This window comes from Barbus barbus (genome assembly GCF_936440315.1).
Source record: "Barbus barbus genome assembly, chromosome: 25".
Classification (NCBI taxonomy): domain Eukaryota; kingdom Metazoa; phylum Chordata; class Actinopteri; order Cypriniformes; family Cyprinidae; genus Barbus; species Barbus barbus.
Genome location: NC_136753.1, coordinates 555,572 through 574,335, shown reverse-complemented (window position 1 = coordinate 574,335; position 18,764 = coordinate 555,572). Strand labels below are relative to the sequence as shown.

At 38.0% G+C, this 18,764-nt stretch overlaps 1 protein-coding gene across 3 annotated transcripts; it reads left to right on the top strand.

Annotated features, from left to right (window-relative positions):
- The first annotated feature begins 519 nt into the window (after positions 1-519).
- Positions 520-17,648, top strand: LOC306845426 (GRB2-related adapter protein-like). 3 transcript variants are annotated; one of them, XM_079378212.1, is made up of 9 exons: positions 530-679; positions 7,462-7,642; positions 8,538-8,634; positions 8,833-8,924; positions 11,333-11,452; positions 11,542-11,701; positions 11,833-11,886; positions 11,965-12,039; positions 16,911-17,424. In XM_079378212.1, exons 3-9 carry the CDS (start codon positions 8,557-8,559, stop codon positions 17,085-17,087), a joined length of 756 nt encoding a protein of 251 aa, XP_079234338.1. In that variant the 5' UTR covers positions 530-679; positions 7,462-7,642; positions 8,538-8,556; the 3' UTR covers positions 17,088-17,424. The 3 variants fall into 3 exon arrangements, with proteins under 3 accessions (XP_079234336.1, XP_079234338.1, XP_079234337.1); XM_079378211.1 differs by having other exon boundaries at positions 560-679; positions 7,462-7,719; XM_079378210.1 differs by lacking the exon at positions 7,462-7,642 and having other exon boundaries at positions 520-679; positions 16,911-17,648.
- The last annotated feature ends 1,116 nt before the right edge of the window (positions 17,649-18,764 follow it).

Sequence of the window (18,764 nt, the reverse complement as noted above, 5' to 3'; positions counted from 1 at the left end):
TGCGGGAAACAGTTGTGACTAGTAGTTTCTACAACAATACATCACATCGGTTAAGCGGTGAGATGCATCGTTTTACGGGAAACGAACCACTGGTGATTCTGAATGTGTGAAATCACCAAAAAAATGAAAACAGTGCAATATAAGCCAGTCAACCAAAATAACAGAAGTACAAATAGACTGAACATGATCATGTGTGTGTGTGTGTGTGTGTGTGTGTGTGCGTGTGTGTGTGTGTGTGTGTGTGTGTTTAGCTATACTTGTGAGAACCAAATGTCATCACTTATATAGTGAATTATCATGATAGCCTCCTAGTGTGAAAGTGTTTACTGGTCCAGTTAAAAAGTCTTATAAATAGATTAAATAATTTTTGTATTAAAAGTCTTGCACAAGTTTCTGATGGTTTGCTTAGAGCTAGAGTATAGCTATAAAAATATCATATAATGCGTGTGTGTGCGTGTTTGTGTGTGTGTGTGTGTGTGTTCGCAGTGGGAGGGGAAGATGATTTACTCTTTCTATTTCCCCTTTTTGCAGTCATGCATGCGCGAGTCGTGTTGAAAGTGAGATAAGCTTGACTTCTGTTCTTCCTCCCAGTGTAATGAAATAATATCTGAGCGCGGAGCTGCAGGTGAAGCTGACATCGTGCGGCTCAGACGACAGACAGATCATCATTTCATGAGCTGTAAGTACAACAATCTTTCTAGATTCACACAACACTTCAGTGTCTCTTTCTGAACACTCACAGTTAACAAGGAGGAATAAACACGAGAGAGATAAAAGTGTTTGTGTTGATGACAAACTCACTCATCTAGAGTCTGTTAGAGAGGAAACCGAGGCTAGAATCACAGGATCTCAGTAACTTTGAGTTAAACTTACACAAATGCATGCTTTTGCTATTTTAATTTTAAATATTTTGACCCAAAAAAGTACATTGAACCAGACCAGAGTCAGAAGGCAGATTTGGACTGAAAGACTGAACTGTGTTGTCAGAACAAGAGTGTTTTAAAGAAATATCAGGTTAGGGGCAAGTTGTCACATGTTTTATATGCTGTAATTATAACACATTTTAATAGAATAAAATAAAGCCGAAGGAATAACAACTTAGGGTAACACTATAGAATACTGATCCTTTGTTGATGAATAACTACAGGAACAAGTCACTAATGCACTATTAACATTGTAGTAAGTACTATTACCTAACAACACACTCTGATTAGTGATTTAGTAAGTAATAGAGCTCAGCTGAAACGGGTAGTTCACTATTAGCTAATCAATAACTTGTATATATTTATATATCCTGGAGAACTACTAAGAACTACTGTATACAGGTTCATAATTAATGTGAATTATGCATAATGTATAATTAATTCTAAAATAAAGATGATGGTAACCCACTAGTAATGATTTAAGTGTTACCAAATATAGCAAAATTAATTACTAACCAAAACCTTACAAAAACCTTAAAAGTTTATAATGACTTCAGTAATTACTAGAGAGTTATCACGATCTTCACTTTAGAATATTGATCCAAATAATTAGTAATTCCTTCTGAAGAATTTGGTAATACTTGAGTCATTACTAGTGGGTTACCATGACATTTACTTTAGAATTAATTATTCATTATGTATTATTCATATTAATTATGAACCTGTATACAGTAGTTCTTAGGGAGGTATGAAAAAATAATAGTTACTAGAATGCTAATATTGCGTTACTCGTGTGTTCTTGTGTAGTTATTCATTAATGATGGAACAGTATTCTAAAGTGTTACCCAACTTAGTAATTAGCTAAATAAATAAAGCTCCTGAACAACATAAAGCGTGACAACTAGCCCCTCTATTTCACAGAGCTGACACACAAAGCCAGGCATGTCAGTGGTTCACACAGCCGTTGTTTTGCAAGATTCCACTTTTACTCTGAGATCAAATGTGTGTTTCGGTGAAGCAAATCTGCCTGTGATCCGTGAGCAAAAACGATACACAAATGAGATGAAAGGCTTTGCATTGGTGCAGCTGCAGCGCTGCAGAAACGCACGGAAGCAGGTGAGCAGAACACGAGCTGCTTACATTACAAACCTCAGATGAACACGTCACCGCATTCAGGGGAAATTCTGCTTCAGACGCACATACAGAAGCTTCACAAACCCTCTACAGAATATACGACATCTACATCATTTTAACTGAATACAGTACAGGTCAAAAGTTTTCATCCCCCTTTCAGATTCTGCAAAATGCTAATTATTTTTCCAAAATAAGAGGATCATACTCATGTTATTGTTTATTTAGTACTGACCTGAATAAGATATTTCACATTAAAGACATTTTGGACTCATAAACAACTATCACTAAACAAAAAACACACAGCTGTAGTAACAACACAGGTGACAATTCAGCTAACAACACAGTATGAAGAATCAAGGGGATGTAAACTTTTGAATGGGGTCATTTTTTTATAAATTCAACTATTATTTTCTCTTGTGGACTATATGTAAACATCTTGTATGTGAAATATCTTATTCAGGTCAGTACTAAATAAACAATAGCATGCATTTTGCATTATCTATCTTATTTTGGTAAAATAATTAGCATTTTGCAGATTCTGTAAACTTTTGACCTCAACTATAAGTGGTATCATGAAACTGTCCTGAATCGGCTGTTTCACATAACAGTTATATATTTACCCCTCAAGACAAAATAGACAAAACGTTAAATCATAAAGCGGTGTGTCGTTACCTGGATGATCCATAACTATGTTTTGTGATGAATGTTCATCTGCCCGCTGTTCTTCAGAAAAATCCTCTCCAGCTCCTGCACAGTCTGGTTTTCCAGCGTCTTTTGCGTGTTTGACTCCTTTCCAAAAGTGAGCGTATGATTTTGAGATCCATCTTTTCATTCTGAGGACAATCACAACTATTACAAAGATGAAAACATTCACGGATGCTCCAGAAGGAAATGCAATGCATTAAGAGCCGGGGGTTGAAAACTTATGAACAGTATGATGATATTTAGCCTGTATGTTTCTTAATTTGTTTCGATTTTTATTTTTTATTTATTTTGATTTTTTTCATGTAGTTCTGCCGTTCAGAAGCTATATAAAATACTTCCGTTTCCCAGAAGTAAGATCCCATTCAAAACACTTGCCCACCCTCTTAAAATAAAAGTTCAAAGTCACTTCAATGAGGAAATTTCTTTAAAAAAGTTGACTTTTTACTTTTCTAAGCTTAAATTCATTTACACATTTAATTCATTTAATTTCATTGGAAACGTTTTGGTTAGATGACTTTGACTTTTAATTGAATGCAGTTTTGACGCAGTATTCATACTTTAAAACCCCTTAACTGTCACTCACAGTTTTGAACATAGAGATTATAGAGCACTATTCAAATTTAAATGTTTATATTCATGAACGAAACATTTTGTAACATGATTTTTATGTACCATTTCCATGGTAATGCAATGTCTGATTTTAAAATGGGTTTCAAAGGATGAATTTTGAGATTTTAAGTTTTCAACTATATCATTTCTTATGATTTCTAAAGCGTGATAGGGAAAAAGGCAACTAGGAAAAATGTCAGAACTCCTGTTATGATGTAGATTTTTCAGGTGCACTCTTGTCATAAATTAATCCATTAGTTTCCTACATAATTTTTTAACAAAAAAGGTGGAACAATATCTATTTAGGAGTCTTAGACCTTTCCAATGATATATCGTTTGTATAGTTTGATTAGATTAGGATTTAATTGTAAAATAGTGAAGTAAATTTAGGTGTCCCGCAGAGGGGACGGGTGACAGTTAACAGGTTAACCACTATGATTTCTCAACCATGATGTTGTAAAAATTTGTAAGAAGTCCTGAGAAATTATGCTTTTCTTAAATTGTTCTCAAACAGAAGAAGTCACTTACACAAACTTCTGAATGAAAAGCGACCTATTTAATCATAATTTCATAATGTCCTAACTAAAATAAATTCAGTGGACTTATTAGTACTTAAATAATTTAAGTAAGCAATTCTCAATATGTAGGTGGGGAAGTCATGGCCTAATGGTTGTCCAGCGCTCTCTCCACCCTCAATACCACGACTGAGGTGCCCTTGAGCAAGACACCGAACCCCCAACTGCTCCCCGGGCGCTGCAGCATAAATGCCCACTGCTCCGGGTGTGTGTTCACGGTGTGTGTGTGTGTGTGTGTGTGTGTGTGTGTGTGTTCACTGCTGTGTGTGTGTGTGTGTGTGTGTGTGTGTGTGTGTGTGTGTATGTGTTCACTGCTGTGTGTGTGTGTGTGTGTGTGTGTGTGTGTGTGTGTTCACTGCTGTGTGTGTGTGTGTGTGTGTGTGTGTGTGTGTGTGTGTATGTGTTCACTGCTGTGTGTGTGTGTGTGTGTGTGTGTGTGTGTGTGTGTTCACTGCTGTGTGTGTGTGTGTGTGTGTTCACTGCTGTGTGTGTGTGTGTGTGTGTGTGTGTGTGTGTGTGTTCACTGCTGTGTGTGTGTGTGTGTGTGTGTGTGTTCACTGCTGTGTGTGTGTGTGTGTGTGTGTGTGTGTTCACTGCTGTGTGTGTGTGTGTGTGTGTGTGTGTGTGTGTGTGTTCACTGCTGTGTGTGTGTGTGTGTGTGTGTGTGTGTGTGTGTGTGTGTGTGTGTGTGTTCACTGCTGTGTGTGTGTGTGTGTGTGTGTGTGTGTGTGTGTTCACTGCTGTGTGTGTGTGTGTGCATGTTTATGTGGTTTATGAGGACACAAATTTGTATAAAGACATGGGTATGACAGAGGTATTACAATATGAAGGTGGTTTATGAGGACACTGCCTATGTCCCCGTAATTCAAAAGGCTTAAAAAACATACTAAATGGTGTTTTTTTGAAAATCTAAAAATGCACAAAGTCTCCTGTGAGGACTAAGTTTAGGTGTAGGGTTGGTGTAGGGCAATAGCACACACAGTTTGTTCAGTATAAAAACCATTACGCCTATGGAGAGTCCCCATAAACCACAAAAACCAACATGTGTGTGTGTGTGTTCACTGCTGTGTGTGTGTGTGTGTCCACTGCTGTGTGTGTGTGTGTGTGTGTGTGTGTGTGTTCACTGCTGTGTGTGTGTTCACGGTGTGTGTGTGTGCACATTGGATGGGTTAAATGCAGAGCACGAGTTCCGAGTATGGGTCATACTTGGCCGTATGTCACTTTCACTTTCACTTTCACTTTATCAAAACTCTTCACACAGCTCTCATAACCAACTTTCATCATGGCAGTTATTGCACATTCAAAATGGAGTTGAACTACCAAAACACTTCATACATGTTTCAGATCAACTCGTTATTTTATAACACTACAGGTTTTCACTCAACAAACACACTTCATCACTCATGAAACAATGACCAGCAACACTTTATAATAGCTTTCACTAATAAATCATTAACAAATATTATATAATGTTTAACTAAGCATTACTATTCACATATCTATAAATATTAGATGATGTGTTTATGTTAACTACTGAACTTATTAAACATTACCAACTGATTAACAGATCGTTATTTAATGTAAATTGAAATGCTTAAATAAATATAAAAAGACCAAATATATTTGGTTTGTTGTGTAGACTTCTACTGTTTGCACATCTTAAAATCATTTATTAATTATTTGTTAATCATTTTTGCAGTACCTAATCTAAAGTGGAGACTATTCATCATTTGCAAATGTTTATAAACCTTTACTAATGTTTTAGTATCTTTATTGGCAGTGGACTTTTAGCTACTTTAATGATGTTTGTGTAAAGAGTGGTATAAGTTTAGCTAAATGCTTGGTAAAGACATGTCACACATTGTAATATGGGTGCAAAACATGTGTTTTATCACCTAAACACTTATATTAGTGGACTATTGTGTGTCATTAAACAGAATATTCCTTGAGTCATACATCAACAGGAGGGGGGGGTGAAAAAATCAAGAAAATACGTCATTTATAATTAATTTATCAGCCTGTCCGCCTTATATCACACCTCAACAGCAGCAAACGTGTTGTGTATTAACAAAAGCTTTTCATGATTGTATAGCATCTGTTAAAATTATTTGTATAGATTTTCAAGATGTGCATGATCATATGAGTTTTAGAAGTTTAATGAGATTTGTAATCATTTTAATTTACATGAAATGTTCATTATTAGGTAATGTGTAACACTTTACAATAAGGTATGACTTATTAACATTAGATATTAACTAACATAAACAAACAATGAACTGCATTTATTACACTATTTATTAATCTTTGTTCATGTTAGTTAATGAAATACAGTTATTCATTGTTTATTCATGTTAGTTCAGTGCATTAACTAATGTTAACACAGCTTGTGATTTTAATAATGCATCAGTAAATGCTGAAATTAACATTAACTAAGATTAATAAATGCTGTAGAAGTATTGATCATTCTTAGTTCATGTTAGTACATTTATTAGTAAACATTAACGAGCACATTCTGCGTCTCTAGATATGAACTAATGATCCGTTAAGCATTATATAATGTTTGTTAATGATTTATTAATGAACGTTATTGTAAAGTGTTACCTTCGTTTTGTACAGATGGTAATGACTGTAAGAATAACACCCATATAGTTGTTCGGCGAAACTGAACTGTGTATAATTGTTTGGATTCAGAACAAGAAGAGCATGAAAACATGTAAACTGTAGACACACAGAGTTTGGTGGAGGGAGAAAAGATGAGGGTAATTTGAAAGATGTAGTCATTGAAAGCAGTTTGTGCCAAAGCAGTGATAAATGATCCAGTTTAGCTCACATGGACTGCTGTTGTGCTCATCATGGGAAGAGATTGAAGAAGTGACAAGAATTGAGAAACGTGTCCTGATGGCAACTGGGGAAAACACTGTAATTAAACCTTCTGATGAGCTCTTCTGACATCATAATTGTGATCATTAGAAGCCAGAAGTCATAAAGAGCTTTATTGACGAGTATGTTTGAACATACAAGAAAATTGTGTTGGTGACAGAAGCTTACAACAACCTACAGATAACAAAATAAAATAAAATAAAGATAAGTGAATAAAATAAACACACACACACACACACATATATATATAAACATGTGACACAAATTAGGCTGTATAAACAATAGAAACAAATGACGTGCTATAGATGGACTAAGATGTAGGGATGGACTAAGATGGTTGGTATAAAATAAATTTATGTGATAATTTTATTGCACAGTGGGAAGAGCATTTAACCAGATCAGCCTAATATTGTGTGCAATTTAAACTCAAATGTCTGCACTTTTTTAAGTTGTAGTAACTTGAAATTGTTTGCATAACTTTGAAAGCTGGGAAGTGGATTTTTACTTCCCAGCATGCTTTGTAGGACTTGATAAAGTAAATGCTGAAGTTCGGTGTTATTTTCAGTGAAGGAACGGAGCTGTTAGTGCTGCATGCTTGTGTTTGACATTTAAAGAGAGTTTCTGTTGTGCTGAAGTTTTCCTGTGGTTGGCGTCGTGCTGAAGAGCAGATTGTGGGTGGATACACTGACTCTACGGCTGCGTCCACTCGCTGAAAATACAGCCTCTGCAGACAGCACAGAGGAGGAAGGGGACACGATCCAAACACCTCCATCTGACTGATTTCTGAAGGCAGCATCGGTGTGTCCTTCATTCTCTGTGACATCCCACTGTTGTTTTTGATTCTGTCGTTGAGCTAAAAAAGAAAAGATGGCATCTGAAAGTTGCGGTTGATGGTCAGTTTGTTTGTAAATCCACTGTCTATTTTCAGTTATCAGAAATGTTCTTATCTCATGATTTCATATGAAGCTTTTAGTTGAACTCACTGGTATGACCTGCTTTATTGATAGGGAATTATAAAAAAAATAGAATACAAATGGATTAAACTACTTAATTTAGTCAGTATACCATGATTGACAGCATGTGGTTTGATATCTTGCAGCAGACATTGTGTAAAATGCATTTTTCATGGAAATTGTCACTGGTGTCACCTTCCTTATGGGTAAATAAATGCTTAACAAAGATAAACAAATCATTAAACTGTCATTTATGTGTATTCATAAAGTCAAAAGGTAATCTAATAATGTGGTCTAAGTTTAAATGTTAGAAAAAGAAATACATTTTAAGACATCTTCCCATAGCAAAAGTGGACATTTCTGTAGAATGACCCTCACAACTTGCCAGAATGTTATCAGGACGTTTCCTGTTAGCTGGACGTCGTTTTGGTTGTTTATGTGGAGTTAGTCGTGACTAGACCCAGTTTAAACTGCAGTGGATGTCATCGGCTGTGTGAGTTCAGCCCAGAGTGATTGAGCAAAAGAAGAAAGACTGACAGAGATAGTTCATTCCCTCACACTCAGTGCTCAGGACAGACGGTCAGGCGGGTTTGGAGTGGCTCGAGGGTCAGTAGATGTTTGGGTGATCTGTCTCTTTCATGTGGTTGTGTTTTAGTGTGTGTTCGGCTGGTTTCACTGTGAATGTCAGCTGTGATTGACTGGCATGTGGTTTGAAAGTTGAGATATTCACTCTGTTTATGCATTGTTTCTCGTTCTAGTCTCTGAGTTGTCTCCATCATGGAGGCGACAGGGAAATATGACTTCACCGCCACAGCAGAGGACGAGCTGAGCTTCAGGAAGGGAGATATAATCAAGGTGTGTTTCAACATTTACATCACAGCAGCACACATCTGCAGCTCACTGTATGTACTGTATTGTACAGTATCACATATCCACCGATACACATGCACTCAACTCATTCAGTTATTCTGACACGTTCAGCTACTTTAAACCAGAGTTTGTCCATTCCTCAGCAGCTCTTTCAGTGGTTTATCATCACATGCTACTTTGTAGATTTTAGGCACCAATGATGAATGGTTCAGAGCAGAAATAAGTGGCATGGAGGGATTCGTTCCTCGGAATTACATCAACATCCACTTCCCCAGGTAACAGACGTCCTCTCACTGAAACACCACTGCCAGAGTCCGTGGCAAGCCATTTTAACATTTAATCATGAAGTGTACTAGTATCTATGTTCATGCTACTTGTACTTATTTTGAGCTGCTAGTGTCTATTCCATTACACTGTAAAATGATAAATTGACTAAACTTAAAATTTCAAGGCAGCTTGCTGCACAGCTTTTTTGAGTTTACTCAACTTTGGACCAAGTCACTGAGTAAAGTCACCTCTCTTTTTTGTTCAGTTAACACAGTTTTGTTAGTTAAAAAGACTTGTAATGCTTTTCCAATGTGTCTCAAGTTATGTTCTGTGAACGTTTTTACTGGTTTATAAATGACAAACATTAATGGATAAGTTAGTCTAATAAGTAGACAATATTGTCTTTGTTTGTAAGATAACTTACAAGACTAAGATATCCAGAAAACAGACAGCTACTGATTAGCAAGCTCTACAAGGCTAAAAACACTAGCAAGGAGGATGCACACAAGGCACACACAAAATGAACCAGCAAAGACAAGAGGGAAAATAAGCATAATATAAGGGAGCGGAGCACACGAGAATCAGGTGAACACAATCAGACAACAAGGACTAAGATAAGGAGGCAGGACAAGGGAGAACATGGCCAACACAAACAAACACAACCACATGCTCTCAGGCACAAGACAAACAAAGAGACATTAAACAAAGACAAGACTGACAAGACTAGTACACATTTATTAGCAAATAGTGCTTATTCAGAAGATACTAGTTCACATTTATTATGATGATAGTGGTAACACTTTAGAATAGGGAACACTTATTCACTATTAACTATGACTTTTCCCTCAATAAATTTCTAATTTGCTGCTTATTAATAGTTAGTAAGGTAGTTGTTAAGTTTAGGTATTGGGTAGGATTAGGGATGTACAATAATATCATGTAGGACAAGACATTAATATGTACTTAATTACTACTAATAAATGGCTAATATTCTAGTAATATGCATGCTAATAAGCAACTAGTTAAGATACCCTAAAATAAAGTGTTACCATGATGGTACACATTTATTAGATACTAATATTTATTCCAAATACATAGAAGTCAGTGACAAAAATGTGAAACGTGTTACTAGCAACCGTAGAATAATTACAAGTCACTACTAAAATAATTACTAGTATCTAATGTGGTCTCTAATGAATAAGTACTAGTATCTAATGTGGTCTCTAATGAATAAGTACTAGTATCTAATGTGGTCTCTAATGAATAAGTACTAGTATCTAATGTGGTATCTAATGAATAAGTACTAGTATCTTCAGAAAGTCACTACCTAAAGTATAAACGCTAGTACCTGAAGCATAGGTACTAGTAGCTAATGTATAAGTACTAGTACTTAATGGAATAAATACTAGTAGCATTAAGCTGGACACTGGTACAAGGATTCAATGTTAAAACGGCTTGCCACAGAGAGCAACCGGAACAGTTGCGATATTCTGTTTGTGTAACACCAGATTGACCAATACTCAAGAGATCACTGACAGCACTGCATAGTTAGTTAGTGGTGTTTGCCTGGTCAGTCCTCACTATCACTAGTGCTCAGAGTGATTTGTACAAACACATAACACTAGTATTACATTTAAGTGTGGAGGACTGCATATACAGATTCCCAGTTAAAGCTCTTGATTTGATACGGATTCATTAGTTCATGTAAGGCTGTGCTGCAGTTAAGCCAATCACATTCAGATCTGTGTCTATTCCAGTAAACAGCTCTTCACAATCCAATCAACAGCCAGTGGATAAGATCAAGCCCCGTCCTGTGGTTGTTTCTAGCTTTATGTGGTAGTAAAGAACCTTCGGTTTCATGCAGTTCTAATAAAGCCACATATATAAACTAAACTGTCTGTGTGAACAGAGACTCAGTGGTTCTGGCTGTATAGAACTCATAATAATCTACAGAAACATGACGTGCTCCATCATTATGAGTCAAAGAGTTAACGAAAGACATCTGGATTTCTAATTTCACTGTCAAAATATAATAAGTTGAATGGTTAAAAATCTGTTTTATCATTTTGAGATTGATTCAAACATATTTTACACAATTAAAACCATTGCATTATAAATAAGAACAAATTAATATAAAACAGTGACATCTAGAGGAGAAGACTTAGATAGTGATAGGATTTGGAAATAAATACAAAAGACTGATCTGTGGCTTTTGAGAATCAACTAAAAATTCACTTTACTTTAATTTAATTTTGGGTGCTGGTGGACCCAAATGCATTTATCATGACCAGTGGTTGACAGTGTTTTAGCTTGTTACTGTACTTTACTTAAGTCAGTGTTTTAAGTATTTGTACTTTAGGCAAACATCGTTCAGATTTTGTTGAGAAGATGTCATATTAAAGCAGTGTTTCTCAAGCTGGTATCAGGAGAACACCAGCCGTCAATCAGCACAGGAAGAACTGATGTGTCAACCAATCGGATCCTTCCTCATCCGAGGCTCCCAGAGTTCACCTGGAGCATTCTCCATCTCAGTCAGGTACAGCGCACACACACACACACATAATGGTTTCACAGGACAATCCATAGACGTAATGTTTTTCATACTGAATGTGTTTGTGCCGTCAGACATGAGAACGATGTGCAGCACTTTAAAGTGATGAGAGACCGGCACGGTCAGTATTACCTGTGGAGCGAGACCTTCAGCTCCCTCAACAGACTGGTGGAGTTCTACACACAAAACTCCATCTCCAAACAGAGCCGTGTCTACCTGCTCACAGAGCAGCGGGTGAGTCCAGCCACGCGTGATGAACATACAGCAAACACCTCAAACACTCACGAGTTCTGCTCAGAACATGCTTTCTCTTCAAACACTCAGTGTTTGTGTTTCTTCCTCTTTGGTCTCTCTCTCTCACCCAGAATCCACCTGATTTCCCGCTCAGGAAGTCTGCTGAGCTGCCGCCCATCTCTCAGGTACAGCCGCTGTCACTCCTGTGACGTCAGTCAGTCTTCTGATGAGCTTCTGTCTCAAATTATGCTTTTCTTCTGCAGGAGAGACGCAATTACAGAACACCAGCTCCAGCCTATCATCGCCCAGCCGAACCCTCCCCTCCACCCCCACCACAGGTCTCTCACACACACACACACACACACGTTTGTTTTACTATACTTGTGAGGAATTTCATAGACTTATATTGTTTTTATACTGACCTAACAATATTTTCTAATGCCCTACACCAACACTACCCCTAAACCTAGCCCTCACAGGAGATTTTTTGCATTTTTACATTTTATGATAAACTTCATTTGGTATTTTTAATAATTTATTTCCCTTGTGACGACCAGCCAAATGTCCTCACAAAGTCAAAAATCTCAGGCTTTACTATCCTTGTGGCCCACATCTGGTCCTCACAAGTATAGCAAAACAAACACACACTCACACACACTCACACACAGAAATTGGCACAAATGCATCAAAATGTATTTAAAATAAAAAATACAAAATACTGTGTGGGAAAATGTATTTAAATACAAATACAGTACTTTGTATTTTGAAAATACACAAAATACAATTGAAATTGGCCATCCAGTGAAGTAACACTATTACAGTTTTTTTCAATTGTTTACACGCAATTTTGAAAACCGGGTTCGTTTTTTCAAAATATAAATCACAATTATCCAAACACCACACTCAATTTGCATAATTCCTAGATTGTTTGCAAAATGACACACTTCAGTCAAAACATATACACATATTTGTGAAAATGCTATTAGTTTTCATTTAACCAACACAGTCCTCGATGCAGCCAGTTTCACACTGCTGTGATCAAATAAAAAACACATTTGTAAAAAAACTAATTTTAGGAAATAGCATGTGCTAGATTTTTGGTCAGACATCCATTTGCAAGACTCTCTGAAACACAGTAAAAGACAATAAGATGCTATTCAATATCTATTGCACAGTATTGTTTTGTGCCAGAACATTATGAGCAGTGCACAATACCACACCATAGTAAGATGAACAACACATACCTCCACATACTCATTGCGCAGATGTTTCACTCTCTCTGAATTTCTGTCAAATGGTACCCGATACAGTTGCTTCATGTATATTGATTTTTCTTGAGGATTCGACCTAATGTTGACAGAGAGACTCGTTGGATGTTATTGAAAATATGGTCATCATTGATGATATTGGCTTGGATTTCTCGCAGCCGGATACAATTATTGGTCTAACCCATGTTCCCAACGGCGGCCTCTTGTGCACGAGTGAACATAGACCCCGTCCACCTTGGTGTCCTCGACCCTCAATCCTATGTAAAATATATATATAAAAATGCACATGCAGCCTACCGTCAAATGTCACAGTAAACAATATTGATGATAAGTACAGAAAGCTTCAGTTTCAATGTACTGTGTGGTTAGCTTACCTGTTTTCTCGATGAAATGTCTGAATTACTGACGCAACAGTATTTCTGCTGAGATTTGGTTGAACTCTTTGTCCAGCTTCCATCAGTGTCAGTCCATGGTTGATAACATGGTCAATAAGTGTTGCACGGATTTCTTGAGTCAAATTTGGTCCTCGTCTTCTTTGTTCAGGTTCTATCAACTCTTCAAGTCTTTCTCTACCTCTTCCTCTACCTAGGCCTCTTCCTCTATCTCCTTCTCCTCTTCCTCTACCTAGGCCTCTTCCTCTACCTCCTTCTCCTCTTCCTCTACCTAGGCCTCTTCCTCTATCTCCTTCCCCTCTTCCTCTATCTCCTTCTCCTCTTCCTCTACCTAGGCCTCTTCCTCTATCTCCTTCTCCTCTTCCTCTATCTCCTTCTCCTCTTCCTCTACCTCCTTCTCCTCTTCCTCTATCTCCTTCTCCTCTTCCTCTACCTAGGCCTCTTCCTCTATCTCCTTCTCCTCTTCCTCTATCTCCTTCTCCTCTTCCTCTATCTCCTTCCCCTCTTCCTCTATCTCCTTCTCCTCTTCCTCTACCTAGGCCTCTTCCTCTATCTCCTTCTCCTCTTCCTCTATCTCCTTCTCCTCTTCCTCTACCTCCTTCTCCTCTTCCTCTACCTAGGCCTCTTCCTCTATCTCCTTCCCCTCTTCCTCTACCTCCTTCTCCTCTTCCTCTATCTCCTTCCCCTCTTCCTCTACCTCCTTCTCCTCTTCCTCTACCTAGGCCTCTTCCTCTATCTCCTTCCCCTCTTCCTCTACCTCCTTCTCCTCTTCCTCTATCTCCTTCCCCTCTTCCTCTATCTCCTTCTCCTCTTCCTCTACCTAGGCCTCTTCCTCTATCTCCTTCTCCTCTTCCTCTATCTCCTTCTCCTCTTCCTCTACCTCCTTCTCCTCTTCCTCTACCTAGGCCTCTTCCTCTATCTCCTTCCCCTCTTCCTCTACCTCCTTCTCCTCTTCCTCTATCTCCTTCTCCTCTTCCTCTACCTAGGCCTCTTCCTCTATCTCCTTCCCCTCTTCCTCTACCTCCTTCTCCTCTTCCTCTATCTCCTTCCCCTCTTCCTCTACCTCCTTCTCCTCTTCCTCTACCTAGGCCTCTTCCTCTATCTCCTTCCCCTCTTCCTCTACCTCCTTCTCCTCTTCCTCTACCTCCTTCTCCTCTTCCTCTATCTCCTTCTCCTCTTCCTCTACCTCCTTCTCCTCTTCCTCTACCTAGGCCTCTTCCTCTATCTCCTTCCCCTCTTCCTCTACCTCCTTCATCTCCTCTTCATCTATCTCCTTCCCCTCTTCCTCTATCTCCTTCTCCTTTCCCTCTACCTCCTTCATCTCCTCTTTGAGCTCCCCCTCTCATTCTCACTCTTCTTCTTCTTCTTCTAGCTCCTTCCATTTTTGTTGAAGGTGTAGGCAGGTGATTTTTTGTGCTGTTATTGTTGTGGTGTGCTGTGTTTTATTCAGTTAGATTTAGGATGTATTCACACTAGGGGATCTGATCCTTGCTTGAGCATGATTGACCCCCAAAGTCCAGTTCATTTCACAAGTGTGATTGCTCTGTACTGTGTCCAGTGCGGTTCATTTAACCATGCCCTGGGCTGCTCGAAGAGGTGGCTCAGGTGCGGTACGCATGTAGTGTGATCGCTAACCGCACTGGAGCATGGGACAGTTAAAGGTGGGGTATGTAATTTTTCAAAAATGCTTTAGAAACTGAGTCAGGGCCGAATAACAAAACAAACTTGTAGCCAATCAGCAGTAATGGGCGTGTCAACTCATGATATGAAAGAGAGAGTGTTCACTGAACATCCGAGCCGAGTAACAGAAATAGATGGTGGATAAAAAACAAAAGCGGAAAACATCTGCGGAATGATAAGGCAAGAAGTAGGACCCGTATCGTGCAGCATCCAGTGTTGACAGCATCACTGATTATAATGACTTCTATATTATTTTGTCGCACCGCTCGCGTCCAGTGTAGACATGGTGTAACATTGGTTTTGCTTTGTTTCACAGAAATAATCATTGCTTGGGTTGTTTAGGGTACGTATGTGTGGGGCGGAGCTATCAAAATAGGGGCAAGACCCTATAAGGGTAGGGGCGTGTTTGTTTTGGTGATTTCAAATATCATCATTGGCTTCCAGAAATCGCGTACCCCACCTTTAATGTACTATTTTTGTTTGCGCTATTGTTATCATTATGACAGCAAAAGTATGAGTATGAGTAACAGTGTGAGTATGCCCTTAGAACAATTAAAAAACAAATTCTTATTAATTAGCATTATAGTTATCTTTGTCTTGGAATACACACACAGAAAGCTGCTTATTACTCATTTATCCATGTTTATTCATCGCTCTGACATGTCAATAGCTTCTGCCCACTAGAAGCTCCACAGATATATTTGCATATGACGATAAACGATATAGAAAAGTTAAATCGATTTACACTTATATAATCGCCGACATTTATATTGGCATATCTCCATAGCAAGCAGTAATGATTAAAGTTTAATGAACACATTTTACTAGGTGATAAAACCAAAATCTGACCAAAAAAGAAAAACTGACTAGTGCTAATGCTATGTTCCCCTTGCTAGGGTTTTTTTTTTTTACCTGCTGAGACAGGTATGCTTTTTTCCCACAAAAGCAAGATCACCTTGTTTTAATGTTAAGGTCATGCACATAGTAGTGCAATAACCATTTCAAGCATGTTGTATGGTTTATACACAGCAAAACAAGCATGTAATTAACTGAAAATCCAGAATCAACAAGCTAACTGTAAAGATAGCACTGTGAATGATGATATAGTTGTCAACAAATGGGATGCTACATTTTATTCAAAATTAAATATCTTAAATATCTACAATTTTGACTTTAATAAGATTTTCCCTGTAAAAGCATGAAAGTGGCATGTTTGAGCTAGTTGATGCAGGAGATCAGCAGTCTAATAAAGAGGTCGATTGGCAAAAAGTATTTTATGTATTTTGAAAATACAAAAATATTAAGATTAAATGTATTTAAATACAAAATACATTAGATTTTTTTCAAAGGTATTCAAATACAAAATACAAAATAGTATTTTGTATGTCAAATACGTATTTTAAATACATGTATTTGAAAAACTGCCCATCCCTTCACACACTCACACTCACACACACACACAACTCTGTACAGCTATCTATGTGAAGACATTGATTGAGACAATGCAATCTCTAGCTCCTTCCCCAAACCCTACCCATCAGAACTAAGTGCCTCACCCAAACCCTTACTCTAAACCTACCCTTTACCCAACTATAACCTGACCCCTAAAACCAAGTCTTGACCCTCAAACAGGCCTTTAAAAGGCTCTCAGAAAGTGAGGACAGGCAAAAATGTCATCACTTTACAATTTTGTCCACACTTCGATGGTCTAAAACTCAAACCGGCCCTCACAAAGATAGCTGTACAAATGCACACACTCACACACACGACATCAGATCATGTTATGCTCATATTATGTACAAATGATGCATAAGCATTAGATCTGTCAGTGGTGCTGAATGAGCCGGTTCTGTTTGTTTGTGTGCGCAGGCGTCTGCGCTGAAGGTTCGAGCCATGTATGACTTCTCTGCGGAGGACGCAGATGAGCTGAACTTTCAGGCTGGAGATGTTATCGAGGTTTTAGATCAGTCTGATCGTTTCTGGTGGAAAGGTGTTCTGCGCGGAAGAACCGGACTCTTCCCCGTCAACTACACCAATCCTGTCTGAGGATCCGTGACAGACGTTTGGCTCAAAATCCATTTCACCTTGTGATGTTGCATAATAATGATTTATGAATACATTTACATTAGCAGTTCTTAGTTTAAGAAACACTTTTCACCTTGTCATGTGTACAGAACACACACACACACACACCTGTAAAGCATTGCTCTTCCTATTGGCACAGAGATTTGGAAAAATTGTTGCTTAGTTTGAGCACTTTTACAAACAAGTTAATGAATCTTTCAAAATTGTTATGATCTTCTGCATTTGGACTGTATGGAATGTTCCTGAGATGTGATCTTCATCCAGGTATTAAATAAATACATCCATATTTAATAACGCACAACTGAGTCATGATGTTATTAAATGAATGGTTCTGTTACAATTTTGAAAAACATCAGAATTCTCTTTCTCAGTCATGCTTAACCAAAAATATCTTGAAAATATTTCATGAAGTGTCTATTAACTGGCTGCTCTGTGTAGCTTACTTTTCACCATCAGTTCCACTCTATCTAGTCAATTCTGAACCCCACCTACATTTTCCTCATTTAAAGGAATATTTCACCCAAAAAAATAAAAATGTGTTGAAAATGTGCTCACCCTCGGGCAGGCCCGGCACTGCGAGGGAGGAAAGGGGATCATGCAATAAAGTGTAAAAATTACGCACAATAGATAGGCCGCCTACATTGTTCTCACTTTGCCAACATTACTGCCATTATTCTTAAAAGTAATGCAAATGATGTTTGCAACAGCTGTAGTTTTTTGGAGAGGCCTGGATGATGAGATTCCCGGCCTGGCTGGAATTTTGTCCCAGACTGGCATTAAATAATTTGTGAATATTTGTAAACATTTGTGGCTTGAAACAGCTAGAAAATTTAAAGTGTACTGCATTTCTATGGATGTTTTGCCATTCAGGTAGGGTTATTAAAGTCAACTCTCTCTCTCTTCCTTTGGCTTGCTGCCTTTTATCAGGGGTCGCCACAGCAGAGTGATCCGCACAACTGATTTGGCACATGTTTCACGCCGGATGCCCTTCCTGCCACAACCCAGTCCTGAGAGTGCAATAACTTATGCAACCCCAGTGCTGGGACACACTCACTCACTCACTCACTGGTTATTAAAGATAACTAAAACTAATAAAACCATTTCTGTTCATTGAAATAAAGCTGAAATAAAATAACATCATCCTAAAAGCAGTTATATGAATGGAGAAAAATAAAATCACATTTATAAAATTAATCAATAGCCCTATTTGTGAAATATACTGTATTTGCAACATATTCACAGATTAACAAAACAAAACAAAAACTGTGACAAGTTCTATATGCCGAGTTTCTGTCCATTTATAATGCAACAAGTTCATGGAAGGGAAATCAAGATGGCAATCAATTTTCTATATTCTGAAAAGCACAATGTTTTTAGGGGTTCCATCATGAATAATTATTATTATTGCTATTATTATTCTGCCATAAAACTGATCGTGCAGACCAAACCGCAAGTTCTAGAGACTTGAAACTTGGCCAGATGGCAGAGCTGAAGAATTTGGGGAGACACTGGCAAAAATTCACCCCAATCGGCCTATAGGTGGCACTAAAGCGATCAAAAATGTGAAATTGCTCACAACTCAGACCGTTTGTCACAGACATTTCATTTCCGTCATTGATATTTCCCTGCCAATTTGGA